This window comes from Gopherus evgoodei, chromosome 22, assembly GCF_007399415.2.
Source record: "Gopherus evgoodei ecotype Sinaloan lineage chromosome 22, rGopEvg1_v1.p, whole genome shotgun sequence".
Classification (NCBI taxonomy): Eukaryota; Metazoa; Chordata; order Testudines; family Testudinidae; genus Gopherus; species Gopherus evgoodei.
Window position 1 is genome coordinate 7577835 of NC_044343.1, and position 17220 is coordinate 7595054.

General features: G+C 42.4%; 1 protein-coding gene across 1 annotated transcript in view; it reads right to left on the bottom strand.

Moving 5' to 3' along the window:
• The window catches only part of KDM4B (lysine demethylase 4B), a 168234-nt gene that overhangs the window by 38622 nt on the left and 112392 nt on the right, over positions 1–17220 (bottom strand). The window contains 3 exon segments of the mRNA XM_030540250.1: positions 1217–1748; positions 8614–8778; positions 13711–13749. Coding sequence (XP_030396110.1) covers positions 1217–1748; positions 8614–8778; positions 13711–13749 — 736 coding nt within the window.

A 17220-nucleotide genomic window follows, 5' to 3' on the forward strand; every position in this document is an offset into this window, starting at 1 on the left:
TTGCCAATGTGGAAATACTCAAATGGGCAGCTGAACAACTGGTGATAAAACCAAGTGTTGAAATACCACTGATTGATTTCTCTAGTGTAGACAAGGCCTGTGGCATTGTTCATTGTGGCAAGCGCCTCATCCGGGGGGCTAGGCGGGGAGAGGCAGAGTTTCCTAGCAAGCTGAAGGTGAAAGGTGGCGGCTTTTGTGCCACTGATAGTTCCTGTTCAGACTATATTCAGTATTGAGTCAAACAGGATCCCAGGGCTTGGCATCTCTTTGAAAAATGGGGAGTGGGGGGCAGAGGACAGAGTCAGTAAATTCTTAAAAACATTTCCCTCTTCCAACTAGCATCATTATGGCCTTTTCCTAGATTTAGGTTCAACGTACCACTTTCCACCACACAACATGCCATTGCAAGCTGAATCAAAAGCTTGCTGGGGTAAAGTTCTATAGAACCAATTAATTTTCCAGAGGACCTAGATACATCAATTCTTGCAGCTATCCCACATGCAAAGGAAGTCCCAATAAGTGTATGAGGTTCTGCACAAGATGCAAGTCCCTCAAAGAAAAGCTTACACTCTAAAGGCATAAGTGGGGCACAGTACATTGCATTGCTATACAAGAGAACAAGATAAAATGCTGCACAACAGAACACTGTGTTTTGTTCCATTGTATAATGTGGGGAATGGTCCTTAAGAGCTCAAAGACACAGCAGAGTCAGATTTGGGGAGGAAAAGAGGGAGAACCCACATGGCTAGAAGTAAGTCCTCTCAGCCTTTCCAAACTATTGTAGTACCGTTTCAGGAGTCTGATTTGTCCTATGTACCCCCAAGTTCCACCTCACTTAAGAGCTAGTTGCTTACAAAATCAGACTTTAAAATATAAAAAAGTGTCACAGCTCATTATTACTGAAAAATTGCTGACTCTCTCATTTTTACCATATAATTATAAAATGAATCAATTGGAATATAAGTTAGCCTGCCGTAAAAGTAGGCAAATAGCTAGATGAGGTGATGTACACCTCCTGGAAGATCGCTGTGTAACCCTAAGAGTACATGTTGAAAACCACTGCTCCAAAGCATTACAGAATTTTAGCTCAGATCCCATGAGGCATACTGCTGTCCCATCAGTACTTTCCCTGGAAGCAATATTTATTGATCTCCTGATAATCAATGGTTACTTACATCAGCAGCAGGTGCTACCCAACCCTCCTTCTGGAACATACCTGTAAGTCACTGACCTCAGGGGCAACATCTGCATTTTCCACTTCTCTGCTCTCCTCCTCCTTCACAGTGAGCTCCAAAGGGACCACCTGCTCCCGCCAAACCTGGCCTTTTTGTGTGGCAAACTGCTCAAAGGCCTGCTGGCAGGATATACGCTCCTTTTCAAAGACCACCTTTTTGGTCCGTGGAACCACATAAAGCATGGGAATGATGGGTCGGGGCTTAAAATCATCCTCCTCGCTTGGTACCTCTGAGGGCAGGACGATGTTGAGGGGAGCAGAGGGTAAGCTCTTCTCTGGAGTGGCAGATGCTGGTGCTGCTACAGGAATCAGTGGCTGTGCTGCTGATGCCTCTTCCTTTGCTGGTTGCTGCTGTGCCGGTGGAGGTGGAGGTGGCAGCAGCTGCTGCCGCAAAGGAGGCTGAGGTGGCTGTAGGTGATGACTGTGATGGTGGTGGTGGTGCTGATGGTGAGGGTGCTTCTTCTTTCTCTCACCTTTTACTTTTGGGGGACGGCCCTTTACCTTACTGTCTCCTGTTAAAGAAACGGGCAAGAATCAACTTGACATGCTGAAATGTCAGGACTTTCTTTTATTTCACCTTCCCCCGTGTACAAATGAGTTTAATGTTGGTCAAAAAGCACTGGATTAACAGGACAGGCAATAGAAACTCCATCATCTTTGAAAGAGATGCAGCATAGGCACTGGCCACGCAAGATACACAATGCTGCCCCTCAGCTCTGACACCAAAGGACTGGCTCTAGAAATCAGAAGCTCATTTTCTGCCTGTGTCCTATTCAGTCTTTGACCTGCCTGCTGAGACTGCCAATGTGAATGTCAATGGGGACAGAAGACACCTGTCCACCAGAGACTGGACTGAGAGCTTCAAGGTTCACATGTATGTTGTATTAATATAAGTGAGTTACCCAATACCAGTCATCAGCCTAGGCAGAGAGTGACATCAAGCTAACTGGAATTCTGATCCTAGAACCCAACTTGACTGGGTTACAGCACTGGAATAGAAGATTAAGCGAAGGCAAGTTCTACGTACTTCCCTCATTAGCTATTTCACATGGTTTCTCATTTGCCTTACTATTCACTGGGGGAAGTGATAGTTAGCAGAAACCAATGTAACAATGTCAGAAAATTCTTTCCACTTAAGGAAGTGTATGAATCAAGTATCAGAGGGGTAGCCGTGTTAGTCTGGATCTGTAAAAGCAGCAAAGAATCCTGTGGCACCTTATAGACTAACAGACGTTTTGAAGCACGAGCTTTCGTGGGCGAATACCCACTTCATCAGACGAAGTGGGTATTCACCCACGCAAGCTCATGCTCCAAAAAGTCTGTTAGTCTATAAGGTGCCACAGGATTCTTTGCTGCTTGTATGAATCAAGACACTAAACACTGAAGCATCTCACTCACTTCCTGGCACCCTGACAAAACCTGAGCTGGAAAATATGCCCATTTGGCCCCAAAATCCCCACAATTAAGTCACATGTAAGTAGGCCTCTTTATTTTAGGATTCCGGTTTGATAGGGTCATAGTCCAGAGGTGGAAGGACAGTGTTGTTGCCTTTGACAAACTCTGAGCAGAACAACATGTATTTGGGGGATTTCCATATCCCATTTCATGCCTCATCTCAAAATCATCCCCAATTACTGTTCCCTCCATGTAAAAGCATTGCTGGTATGTGAGTATTACTGTATATCCATTGCAGTCAACAACCCTGGGAAATGAAGCATCGAACCAAGCCACCTAAATCTCTTTACTGAAAGACTTCTAGCACAAGGTCCTTAGAAAGATGGCTTTAAACCATGAATCAAACAGCACTGAACAAGGTCTATTACCAACACCATCTCAGTAGTGGCTCCTGTTCTGCGCATTTTCAACGCTTGCTTTCATCTCTCCCTCCCGAGACCTCGCCATTCATTTTATCTGCATATTGTCACGTCTCTCTTACAAAGCGGTGACAGCACACAAATTTCTTGGGCAGACAGATCCCCCAATATTTTTCTACAGAGACGGGGACCACCCATAAAACAGACACCTTCTCTCCTCTCTCCCCACCTTCACTCCTAATATAACCCTGCAAAATGATTGAGCCAATTTGATTTCAGAGCATTCCAGAACAGCCATGATTAAAATGCCTCCTGGGCCTTGGTGAGCATCTCTGGGTCAGGATGGAAGATGTCTTGACTGTTTCCCTTATTGCATCTGCAGTGAATTATGCTCCCCATGCTCACCCCTCCCCACATTTCATGAATAAAGTTATCAGTCCACTCAAAGGAAAGTAAATAATAGATGTTCCACAGACAATGCCAGCCCACAATTTGTTTAATAAAAGATTGTTTTTCAACTACAGCTGCTAGGGCTGGATGACTCTGTTGCAAAAGGCCACTCTCCCTACTAATAGGATGGGGAGGGGAGGGAGAAAACCAGAACCCAGAAGTGGGAGCAGAGACAGAGAGAACGTTACCCTAATAACGAAGGTTACCGACCAACTCCCAAGCTCAGAATCTGCCATTAAAAAGAGTAGCAAAACCCACTGGCCAGGCTTAGCTCACTGCAGAAAATCAGATAAGCTGCCACTGAATAATGTGATACTCTAAAAATGATTAAACCCAGAGTAAGATGAAGCTGTAAGAATCCCTGCTGAAGTCTTTTAGGTGGACATCTAAATCTGGACATTTCCCAGGAGTGTGTGTTCTGAGGGTTTTATTTATACTAATTTATAAAACTGGTTACAAGGCCAGCCCAAATAGTTATTGTTGTATTTGTGTAAGTAGCACTTCAGATAAACTAGTTTGTAGTATCACACAGAAAGCAATACTGAATTTCCTTAGAGAGAAAAACATATTGAATGAAAGTCAAATTGGATTTCTCCTCAGTCACGCAAGAACAGATCATATGTACTCTCTATACGCTCAGAGAGTTCTCTACCCAAGCAACAAAATGAAAGTCATTCACTGGCTTTGTTGACTTCTAAACAGGCTAATTTGATAGCAGCTGGTATCCAGGCCTATGTTCAAAAGTTTAAATGTTAAGACGACAAAAGATGTAATTTACAGGTATATCTGAAAGATACACCAGAATCCAGGAATAACAGTGAGATTTGAAGGGCAAATCTGTTAATCAGGAGCACTTACAGATGTAGAAGAGGTCTTTATTTTTAAATCACTACCTTTTCACTACAATGGATTAGTGTAGGGACCCTGGGTAGCTATTCATTCACTGAAGATGGATCTAAATAGCACAGCAAGTAGACACAAAAACTTTAAAAATGCAATCATAGTTTCATTTTTGGAGGGGGAGCTGGCTGGGCAGAGGCAGGTAGAAAATGTAGGCCAATTTCAATGGAAATTGCAGATGCTCAATACTTCCGAAAAATCAGGCTACTTATGTAGGAGTCTAACTTTAGGCATCCACATTTGAAAACTCTGAAGAGTAATAACTTCATCAACTACAAAGAAACAACTATAAGCCCAAATATCTGCACTGGCACAGAAGACTGGAGACAGACATTAGCAGCAGCAATTCAGGACCAGCTGTAGTTGAATGTTTTTTAAGTTGTCGACAATACAATTTAAGGAACTATAAGATGGACAGGTCAATCTAGCAGCACAGCAATCATAGAACTACAACAGGAATTAGAGATGTGAGAAACCTAGCAAGTCTTTCTCCACTGCATCCCTCTAATAATGCTGCATTGCTCCATGAAGTGATTTGTAGTGTTTTGTCCAAATCATTTTAAGTGTTCCAAATGACAGGGCTTTCACCTGTCCACTTTGGAGACTATCCCACAGTGTGAGACTCTCTCTAGGAGTCATGGAGACTATTTCATTGTCTCCTTCCAGTAATAGTTTCATTTTCACTTTCTTATCTTCATTTAATTACTTCTTGGTGTGGACTCCACACCCTAAAACAGTCCTCTCCATCCTTTATGTTTACACCCCTCAAATTATATGTGAGGGAACCCAACTGGGTCTCAAACTTGCAAGCTAACAGAAGCTAGAAGTGATACAACAGTGGCACACTGAACCCTAGGGGAAGGAAGAACCTTCCAGCAGCCATGTGTGGTCAAATGAAGCAGCAGTACTGACTCTCTATGGAGCAGGTGGTAGCTAGCATGACATTTGACTTTAATAATAATAATAATAAAGAACAGTTTTCATTCTGACAGGGGTGCCTGTCCGAAAGGATGCTAGAAAGTGATCTGAAATACCTTGCTGGTCAACACTACCTTAACACATTTTGATGTGGTGTCGAGACATGATTTTGTATCACATTATGACAGGACTACTGTGTCCCAGGAACTTTATTTATCCCACCCCAAACAATGCTGGAAGTAAACAGAGTGACACTCAGTGATGTCCTACCTGGCAATAAAAGAATTCAAGATGACATGACTACTGTACTCTTGACTGAACTGTAGTGTTTAGGTATTGCAGGGCTGTCTAATCCGTTATTTTATAAACATATAAAAAGGTATTATTACAGGCACCAGAGGACATGGCAATACAAATCGTGGGCATTCTAACCAAAGCATTACTTCATGTGAGAGAGAGAGAGTGCGCAATTGTAAAATGCAATAGGATTAATGTGGTTGTGTCATCTTTAAATGCAAAGTGGTGCACAATAAAATACATATATAACTACTTCACAGTTAGCTGCCTCATTGCTTCTTTTCATAACAAAAGACAGGGTTCTCCTGTGAAGCACAGGAGTCTACATCCCAGCCTTGCAGCACTGATAACATGCACAGCATGGCAGACAGCACCTGTTGGTACATGCATTACCTTCTTTCTAACTCATTGAGAGAGAGGAGCAGAGCTGGAAGGCATTCTCCTTAACTTCTAGTCATAAGGAAATGTGCTAGGAAATTCTGAAAGCATTGATACTGAAATGATAAATTACTAACAAAGCTTAGTCATAAAAGGCAAAGAGAAAACACTGTCAAGTTTCTGGGTGAGAAACCCTTAAAACCACAACTATTAATATTCAAGACATCCAAAACAACATGAAACAGACTTATTTCTTGAAAGCTGCCAGTGATCTCTGAAGAATCCCACTCTTCCTCCTCCCTCTCCCAACCTGCTTTCCTTCTCTTTTCTGGTATAAGTGGAAAATCCCTTTACACCCAGACTAAAAATTAAAGCAAAATGAGGAAGCTGGGGTGGGAAGGAGATAAGGAAAAAGGGGGAGGAAAACATGCAACTACTTGCTCAGGTCAGCCAGGTGCTCTCTTCTGCACTCTGTACAGACTTCAAAAGTAAACAAAGGAAAATCAAATCATTTAGCTGAAATCTGTATGAAGCTTTAGGATGAGAATGCAGAGTATGGCATGCAAGAAGATGGGCAAAATCAGGTGTATTTAACTTTTTCAAAAGCCCTAAGAAACTGCACTAAGCCTGGTCTACACTGGGTGGGAGGATCGATCTAAGTTACGTACTTAGATCGACTTACCGTGGTGTCTTCACCACAATGAGTCGACTGCTGCCGCTCCCGTCAACTCTGCCTGCGCCTCTCGCGGCGCTGGAGTACAGGAGTCGACGGGAGAGCACTCGGGGGTCGATTTATCCCGTCTAGACTACATGCGATAAATCTGTCCCCGCTGTATTGATCACTGCCCACTGATCTGGCAGGTAGTGCAGTCATACCCTAAGACACTGACTCATTGCTGACAATGGTTATCAGCAGAGTGTCCCCCTGAAATTGCACTGAAAACAGACTAGCTGCTTGTCAAATTTTCTGCAATGGTGCTGAAAATGCCATTTGTCCCTTCTAAGCTAGCAGTTTTCAACACCAGAGCTAAGTGTGTGATTTAAAAATCTGCTCATCTAGAACACAGCCATTCTTCTCTCCTCTCTTCCAGTCTAAGGATCTCAGATCGGTCCCTGCCACTTATATCTAGTCTCCCATGAGACATCAGCTTTTTCAGCCCATTTATTACAAGCAGTATGAGTTTAACAGTTACATAAGCCAAGTGTATAGTTTAATGCACTACTGGCATTTTCAGGATGGAGTGACAGGTAGTACCTCCTCATGCTGTGCTGTGCTGTGCTTTCTCCATATGCCAATATTCCACATCATCTTATCTTCCTTGGAGCTGGAGGGAGCACTGTCTAGTTGACAGATCATGGGACGACATCAGGAAGCTGGGATCTAGTCCCAGGTCTTCCACAGACTTCCTGTGTGACATTGTCACCACGACATTTAAACCTCTGCTGCCTCAGTCTTCCCCCAAATTTAATTGGGAATAATAAGGGGGTATACACTATATGAAGATGAATCCATTAATGTTTGTTAAGTGCTTTAGAGTTCCTCCAAAAAGTCAGGTGAAGGAAAAGCTTACCAGCAGGATGAACTGCCACAATCAATACAGCACTGAGACACACTGCTTTAGTGGCAACAGAAAGGGCCCCTTGTGGGAAGAGCTACAGATTTCTAAGAAAAGACTTGGTTCTTCAACAGTGAGCATCAACACATATCATGTGACCTAGAGAGAAACAGATCACTCAGCAGCCGCAAGCCAGGCCACACACTGTGCCAAACCTTCAATATACTTTCTCCTTGACATGGTGCCTCTAAACCAAGGCTTTTAAAGCACTTTACAAAAACATTTCTCACAACAATCCTGCAAGGTTAATAAATATCACAACCACCAAATGGATTTGTAAAAAGCAGCCAGAGTGAGGCCAAGTGACTTGCCAAAACACTTTTGGAGGTTCAGTGGCAAAGCTGGGGAAAGCAGCCCTTGTCTTCACTCCCAGTTCCCTGATCAGACTAGACAACACTTCCTCTCCTGATGCAAAGTTTGGAACTTGTGCTGATTCTGTGGGGATCCCAGAGACTTCTGCTAGCTCAGCCACTCAGAGATAAATCTAATCTCTCCCCTCCACCAGATGGTTTGGAGGAAAAAAGAAGCTCAGTCAAATTTCTGCCCTCACTCCTATCGCACCTGGGGATCTCACGCATCTAAAGATCAGCTTTATTTGCAGCCTCCTTGGGGGGGGAGAAGGGGGAATCTAATGCCCACAAGAATGCACAAAACATTCCTTCTCACAGGAAGGGACCAAAAGTGTACTGAGTCATTCCTTTATGCAATATTTAAAAAAATACTACTCTTGTAATTATATTTTTACAAAACTAATAGCTTTGGCAAAACTACCAAGCCCTGCCAAGAAAGCTATTTGGACTGCATTCTTAGAGGGAAAAATCAATTGCTACTGTCAATGATGGTGTATCTCAGAAAGTACAGACTTAATACAGGGAAAGACTCCACTGATTTTTCAGGAGGAATAAACAACGCTAGATAACTTATTTAAAAATGCATTCTGGAGAACCAGTTTGCTCCATTTCTGTTTAAGAACAATGTGCCCATCAGTGAACTGACTCGTACCTTCTCACCCCCCTCAGTCACTTTACTCTTTCTTCTTCATCTAGGTCCTGGTCCTCGTTTCACCTCTCCTTCATTTGACTTCTTCCAGGGCAGTCTCCTAGCTATGACTTCCCCAAGAGACTTCTGATCCTCTGTTTATGCCTTCTGGTTGACTTCTTTTCTGTGAGACCTGGAAGAGCAGAAATAATGTTTCACATAAAGAAACAGTCTTCAGCTCATAAATGATAGTACTGTCTTGCAAGGGCTCATTATAGAAATCATTCTTCCCGGGAAGAGAGAACACAGGCTGGCTAACACATGGCCTATGCCAGCCGCAGGACCGAGCAGACGTCTAAAATTGAACAGGCAAGCCCCTGAACACAGCACAATATCTAAGATCCATTCACAGGAGCCATGAAAGACTATTAATTCGAGGAGTCCCTAAATTCTCCAAGAAAGTTTTCACCATTAATGTAAACTGATGCTATGTGGTTACAGTAATTTTAAACACATATTTTTAATCTAAGCTTCTTTTTGCCCACTTTCTGCAAACTTCTATAGAAGTAGGGGGGAAAGTGTCATATATTTTGTTCTCTGCCTGCACTCCGCCTTTTCGTCTCTTTCTAGATGTCTATTTGCCTCCCTACAGGAATCTGAAGGTACTCTGCAAAGGAAGACAATCCAGCTAGCAGACACTACCAAGTGCTGCCAATTTTTAAAAAGCAAGGCATGGACTGCTTAGGGTACTACACTAAGTCAATATAGACAGTCTATGGCTTTTTGAGAAACTTGACACAGTAGCAGTACAATTCACAAGGCTCAAGGGTGATGGGGAAGGCTAACTAAAGAAGCACATTAGATATCAAGCATCAATTTGACACTAAAGGCCTAATGGAGGCAACACCCTTACTGAGAGCAACATGGCTTGCTGATGAAGTCCAAGAGGGGGAAGATTGCAGATAGTGACCCTGAGCACCTAGGGGACAGGAAACCAGGGCATCTCTCCAGTTTAGGAGCCACATTTCATTTAGTTTTTAAAATAATATCTCAAATAGATCTCTGAGCCTAACAAAACCCTTTATCGGCAAAAACTGATTCAGAGAGCTGAGACTTTCATCATCATTTTAGCATGCAGAGATTTTCGAAAGTACCAGCTTCCATATGGCATCCCCATTCCATGCCACTGAATCTGCCACCACATTACAAAGGAACGCAATGCCATCTATGACAACTCATCTGCCCAAGACTCTACAGGAGCTGGAATCCAGCTTCACATCCACAGATCCTGTCCATAAACTCAGCTGCTAATTAGACTGGGAGTAGAATGAAGTTAACAGAGCTCTTAATGAGGCAACAAATCATAAAAGAAAAAAAAACAACCTGAGAAATAATGAATAATACAGAAGAAAGTTGATCAACGTGCACAGTAATTTATAATTGCTAGACTCTAACCATATGGTCGCCCTCTAAGTATAGATGTAAACTTCACACCTGCAAGACTTTCATTAGCCAGAGCATTCAGCTGAACCCAGAAGGATCACAGCTCTTCTCTTCACTAAGATCCTGAAAACACACCACCTCCTCAGATGGGAGAGAAATGAACAAAATTCTGTTAGACGTTAAGTCTTCTGTAGTTGGTAAAGTAGAATCAAGTTTTGGAGGCTATTTGTGGTAAAGGATGTCTTTTACCCCTATTATTCACAAGCATGGCACAAAGGCTGCAACAGGTTGTAAAGCTTTAACTTCATATTGGATGCAATAAAGGTTTTGCAGTGCTCTTCTCCCTCCTGAAGCTGCAGGGATATAAGCAGGGGAGAAAAAAAAAGACAGCACTCCCCATCTGATGAAATTGTATTTCTGGAGTTACAAGTAGAGGGGTTGACATTACTAGAAGAAAGAGACTATGTTACCTACCTGGACACATTTCCAATATCAGAAACGGTCAGACTGTAAAATGAGCTAAAAGGAAGCCATGGGCAGATAATCTACATGACCACATGAAATTAAGGTGATCTTTCCATTAGAACATTACCGCTTTGGAAAGCTCGCAGTGTGGAGCACTTAGCTGATTATAGGGTTTGAAAACTATCTGGAAAGGATGAAAAAGCCAGAAAGGCGGCATTTGCCTCTTTTCAAAAGAGATCTGTTTCAATGTGATTTAAGGAGTAGTTTAAACTGAAGAGTTTGAACAAACTCACAGAACAAGATACACTTCACCCTCGTGAGGGAAGCAGGGGTGTTCAGGTAGAATTATTTCAATCCAGGAGTTGTAAACATATAGAGAATATGGCGAAGTGAGGTCATTGGACCAAGTGTTCAACAGCTTGAAAAATGCATCACAGAGATTTTGGAATCATCTGGGAAGCAACGTGCAGAGTGGACACAGGTAGGTGGACATTTTACAGCAGCCCAGGTTCACTGAGGGGCTTCACTGCTAAGTAGTAGGCTCACACAGAGAAAGAAGGGTGTGGGGAGCAAACAGAAAGAGAGAAAAGAATACCACTTAGCATTCATAAAGTGCTGTACACCGATATTAACATTCGCAACACACCTGGGAAGCAAGTATCATTTCCAATGTACACACAAAGGTTAAATGACCCTGCAGAAGGTCAGTAACTCAGTCACAGTCCAGAGAAAAGAACCCAGGTGTTCTGACAACCAGACCATGCTGAAGCTTATGTGGGAGAAGGAAGAGACTGAAATCATTTTAGGAAGATCGGCTCTGAGATGGAGCAATATTTAAGAAGCCAACTACCTGTAAAATTATCCTAATTGAAGTATTTTAAGACCATCATATAAAATGGGCATTCACAGAATTTCCCCACACCACTCAGTTTTCTCTAAAGTAACAGGACAATTATTGTATGCAGGAAAGTTGGGGGCAGGAATGACACAAAGCAACAAAAGGGAATGGCAGAGTCCTGGAGGACAACACAGGGCTACCCTAAAGCAGGGATAAGCTCCAATTAATACAAGCAACCTCTTTCTTGCCTAGGTGCTAGTAATGCCTGGATTTAAGATAACAGACACATTAGGTCTGCAAGTTTTTAAACAGTCACTCACTCATCAGGCTTCCTAGTGAAGACTGTCTCAGACACTGTTTTTTAAAATGAACCTAACTCTTTGTTCAAGGATTTTAAAAAAAGTTATAGGTCTGTTGCAGTGTTTCTCAAACTGGATCGCTGCTTGGGTAGGGAAAGCCCCTGGCGGGCCTGGCCAGTTTGGTTACCTGCCCTGTCTGCAGGTCCAACCGATCACGGCTCCCACTGGCCAGGCCCGCCAGGGGCTTTCCCTACCCAAGCGGTGACCCCAGTTTGAGAAACATTCGTCTATTGTGATTAATATTCTGCTGGTGTTATCAATTTAAATAAATTTCAGATGAAGTGGAGCCATCTCCGGAAATGCTCTAACATTGCACAATACTAGATGAGGGGAGAGAACTAGCCTGCATATTGCAGAGCAAGCATCGTGGGGAAAAGAAAAAAGAATAGGAGAGGGAAAGCAGGAGAGCATGCGGAAGAGAACACACACACTGGCTCTTTTGGCTTCTATCTGGGCACATGAAATCTCTATCGTAATTCAATTTCCTCTTTACAAAGACTTTTCCTCTTAAAAAAGCATGACCAAGGGAGAAACCATTCTCCTTCCAGTTCCCATTTGCTTCTCCTATTGGCAGCTCATTTATAAAACCTTCTAATCCAATTAAACTTTTTGGAATGCAGCCGCTGTTTATTGGCAACCCACTCTGTTGACCAATTAGCTTTAGCCACAATCAACCATTATGCAAATACCATGTCAGGGCAGCATCTTCACTAGCCTAGGTTTATTCAGTGTATCAGCTGCACATTCAGAAGGACGAACCAGAACTAGAATGGGACAAACAGAGCTTCTGGAAAGCCTCTCTCCTGACAGAAGGAGCTGCACACTATTCGGAAATCAAGCAAAGGTAAAACAAAGGAGGCCTCAGAGACAGTACCTGAATATACTCCATGCCACTGCGATCTTACATGACTCAACTGCTGATTTTACAGCTACAGGTGTTCAAGATTAAGACTGGTATTACTGAAACAACAAAGACCTCGCCAACCCAGGAAAACATCTTCAGATTAAATAAAAACAGGAGACTGTTTACCAAAGAGGGAAAATAAAACAGGGTTACTTGTGAGGGCAGATTGATGGCAATTAGTTTGCAGACAGAAATGACGTAAACATGGGCAATGCAGCAGAGGTAGTTTGACAAAAGGACAGAGAAAGTCATTCAAGGGATTCTGGGATGTGGCTCTATGCTACAGCTACAGGGCAGAGTCAGAAAATAGAACAGGAAAAGCTTCTTCCGATAAAGCATCCTTAATTACAGCATTCCAATTACTCATCTATTCAAGTGAAAAGCAAAGCAGGCAAAACCAAAAGAAAGGTAATCAAGGTCTTAGAGGGTAGTGTAGGAATGTTTTCTTGCACAGGTTGTTGAAAAACTTTCACAGTTGTAAACTATTTTAAACTGAATCCTGACTATAAATCCAGTGTGGCAAATACAGTTGACATTGACAACCATCTAAAATCCAGCATCACAATGAGCTCAGTTCAGTCAGACATGTCAGCATTAAATCACCTGACAGGGATATTCAAAATTATGAAGGGATTTGATAGAGTGAAATGAGAAGCTATTCCCACACTAGGAAAAAGGATTTAAAAACCCAGAGATACTCCTAACTTCCTGCTGTTGAATGTATGTCTGGAATTCAGGCCATGCTATTTCTCTTCCAGAGAAGCTAGAATTGGATTATATGAGCATAGCATAAATGCCTATCACCAGGGTTAGCGAATGGAGCAGTGGAACAAATGGCTAATCATCAGATAATCTCCTCCCACCAAAGAAAGTATGGGGGAGAACAAGAAGGTGTGGTTCAAACATCCCTAAAGCAGTCAGACGATTCTCTCACTAAGTATTTATGCTGTGGCTCACATCCATACTATCAGAGCCTTGGGATTGGGTTCTGTTTTGTCCAGCAGTCCGTTATTGAAGAGTTCAGTATCCCTTCTATCACTGCTATAAAGTAATGTTCTTCCTTTTTCATAATGGGGACCTCAGGCAAACAGGGAAGGAAAAAGGGAAATTACATACCGGTAATTTTGTTTGTTGTCCTCCTCTTCATCTCCCATCCTACAAAACAAGATTCCAGTAGAGCGAAACATTAGCGCGCCACCTGCTAGGAAGCTAAGTCAAAAAGACCGTAAAGCACAGGAGATTTATACAGCCACGTTCCACTCCTTTTCCCTCAAAACATTTAAAAAGCACCCCAAAAACAAACGGAATTAAGAGACATATACATGTGTGTAAAAGAGCAACGGAGTATAAGTGGTGGGAGGAAGTGAAGATGGGAGAAAAGGGGGGACTACAAACAACAATTACTGGTATGTAATCTTTCCCTTGTAGCATGCCCACTCTTCTCCCATCCTACAAAACAAGATTCCATACAGCAAGCAGAAGTGATAAGCAGGGAGAACAAAATGTAGGTTTTATGTGACAACCAAAATCAGCCTTATAAAGTAAGGAAAGATCTAACCACTGAGGAGTGATGGTGGTCACAGCACCGTAGGGTGACTCTACCTAAAACAACGGCCCCGTATACTATAGTTTCAGGCTGTCTGTAGATGCCTGCAGACATCACCACATTGGTTTGCATTCAGCTCACATATTTAAGGTTATTTTTACAGCCATGCGAGAGAGAAACTCTTTTTTAAATGAAATCTTAGATTCTGGAGTACAGTACTCTGCCAAAGGGTGAATTACACAGCTGCAGAATCACGGCCTTCCATAAATCAAGTCAACCACATCAGATGCCTCCACCCAAGTGGTAGCAGTGACTCTAGAAATATGTTCATGAACAGACAAAAGGGAGGCCGTATTAAGTCTTGTAATCAAGTAATGATTCTTTTAGAAGCTATTAAACTCTTGTTTTGCCAACAGAAGCAGACAAGATTAAGGCAGCTTTTAGGCCACAGTGTTACAATATACTTCATCCCAACTACAATATGAAGCTCCATATGCAGGAGTTGCTGAGGCAAGGAACTAAATCTATATAAAAGATCTGGAAACTAGGGATAATTTATATTTTAGGTGCTTAGATGCAAATACCTAGCAGAATTTTTTTTAAAAGGCCTAAGCAGATTAGGCACCTAGCTCCCATTGAAAGTCAAAGCTAGAGCAATTTGAAAGCCTTAACTGGCCAAGTGAACCAAGGTCTTATGCTCAACTTGATGGCACTTCGAATATTGGCTTTTGCCCCTGTGGAACCTTACATTGCAGAGTTTCACTAGAAGCACACCTCATGCTTTATTTCTGACGACAGACTTGCACCATACTGTTTATTGCTATGAACTGAACTTCTTCATTCATAGAAAGTGTAAGCTGGGGAAAAACCCAACTCCTCAAAGCTCATGGGCAGAAAATGCCTTGATGAGGAAGCGATCCATGTAAGGGTAAATTAATCCCTTTCTGGAAAAGGAGCACTACCTGGACCCCAACAAAAAACCTGGGGGATAAAGCCAGCCAACAAGGACTAGAGTCAGCACTGAGTGAAGCAGGAGCTGAGAGCATCTCCCATCGACGCAGAGCATTGAAGACACCGGGGTAAGTCGAAATAAGCTACGTCAACTCCAGCTACATTATTCACGTAGCTGGAGTAGCATAACTTAGGTCGCCTTATCCCGGTAACGACGACAAGCCCTTAAAGGTAGTTAGCAAGAAGTGAAAGGGCAGTAGGAAAGGAATCAAGGACCCCTGGGAGGTCTCCAGGGTGCTGCAATAAAGGCAATCACACAAACATGGCAGCTAAAAGAGAAGCACAGTAGCAAGCAGACCCCTTGAGAGCTCACCAGCAAGCCCACAGATATATGTGACCGAGGAGCAGAAAGCAGGAAAGTAGAGAGGGAAAAGTGAAAGCAAGGACTGAGGGGTAGCACAGAGATATGGAACTCAGTTGCCTGAAAGAATATGGCTGATGCCTCCACTCAATAAAGAGGTCTTGGATTCCCTGAACATAGAACTTTCCCACTGAATAAATAAAAGGGAAGCCTGAAGGTCACACCCTTGTCTGAGTAAAAAAAATTAGAATTACCCAAAGAAAATGAGAGGAGTCATGGCTCCTCAGGGCCCTCAGTCCCTGGGAGGGACAGCTAAGGACTTGTCTACATATGGACATTAACTCCATGTGTAGACATGCCCTGAGAAATCAGGATCCAAGATCCAGTAATGGCTTGCTTGGAGGAGAGGTTTGAGTCCAGAACTGCACCCTGAGGATCTGGAGGCATCTAAGCCTTCCAGAGTTGGCTGCTCAGGCTGGATCAGAGGTTCAGCAACTCGTTCATTTTAACCATATCCCACAGAAGAGACCAGACTGTGCCCTGGGGGAGGGGGAGAGCAGGACAGGGAGGGGGGAAAAGAGTGGGAGTCATCCACCTGTGGACTGGGAGACTGCAACATTCATAGGGAATGCAATCTCAAAACAATTCTTCATAAATCCTTTAAAGGTCATTTTCCTCTCTCCACTTCCTCTACTACTTTCTTTTGATAAACGCAGAAACGAAACTAGACATAAACACAGCAAAAGACAGAGGACTCCATGCTTCCAGAAGAGAGGGGGGAAAAAAGACTGAGGAAAATGTGAAGGAGCCTAGCTAAATATACTTTGTGTTGCTGATAGTCTTTTTCCCTCCTGCTCCCTGGTAGATGGAGCTATCGTACTTACTGTATGGAATCCTGTTTTTCAGAATGAGGGCCACACAAGTTTATATTTACAAAGAATATATGTTGCCATAATATTTAAAAACTGCAAAGGAGTTATACAACCAAAAGACATAGAATAGTTCTGACTTACTCTTTTCAAGTGACTTTAGATCAGTATTTACAAGGTTTAAATTCTGGGTACTAATTTTAAAATGACAATTTTATATGGTCAGTTTCATCAACAGGGAGAGTGAAATCCAGGACAATATTTCTGTGTCACCAGAACTGTCTCAGATGGCAAAGACAGTCTCTTATTGCTAAAAATTACTCCATATGCTAGGGAAGACATTTTTGCACTGCATTAATTTAGTTTTAGTTAAAAAGTGTCAGATTGACTGAAATCCTCCATCCGCAAAGTAGATACTCCATGGACTGATAACAGCACATATTTCATCACATAACCCTGCCAGAGAGCTTCAACCCTTACAGAGAGGGTTGGACTCTTGGACTAAGAGCAGCTCTGTTTCCACGACCAATTCAACCCTTGACCTTTCTGATGAAACTATAAGAGGGCCAGTGGAGATGTGGGCATCTGTCCAAAGGGAAAAGATTAAGCAAAACTAAGAATCAGGGATGTATTGGGGAAAGGATTTTTAGATACACATCCGGCAGAATTTTTTAAAAAGTAATTTTGACAGATAATATCAATTTTCATTTTTAAGCATTTTTTCTATTTTATCAATTTAAATGTTCATTTGTGAGAAATATTGGTAGGTTCAGGAAACGATTTCATGATCGTAAACACTGAAGTTCAAAAAGTTAAAGTTTTATAACCATTAACACACAAATTGCCAACATAATATGTCAAAATATATAAAGTAAATATCCTTAAATCAAACTTAAGGC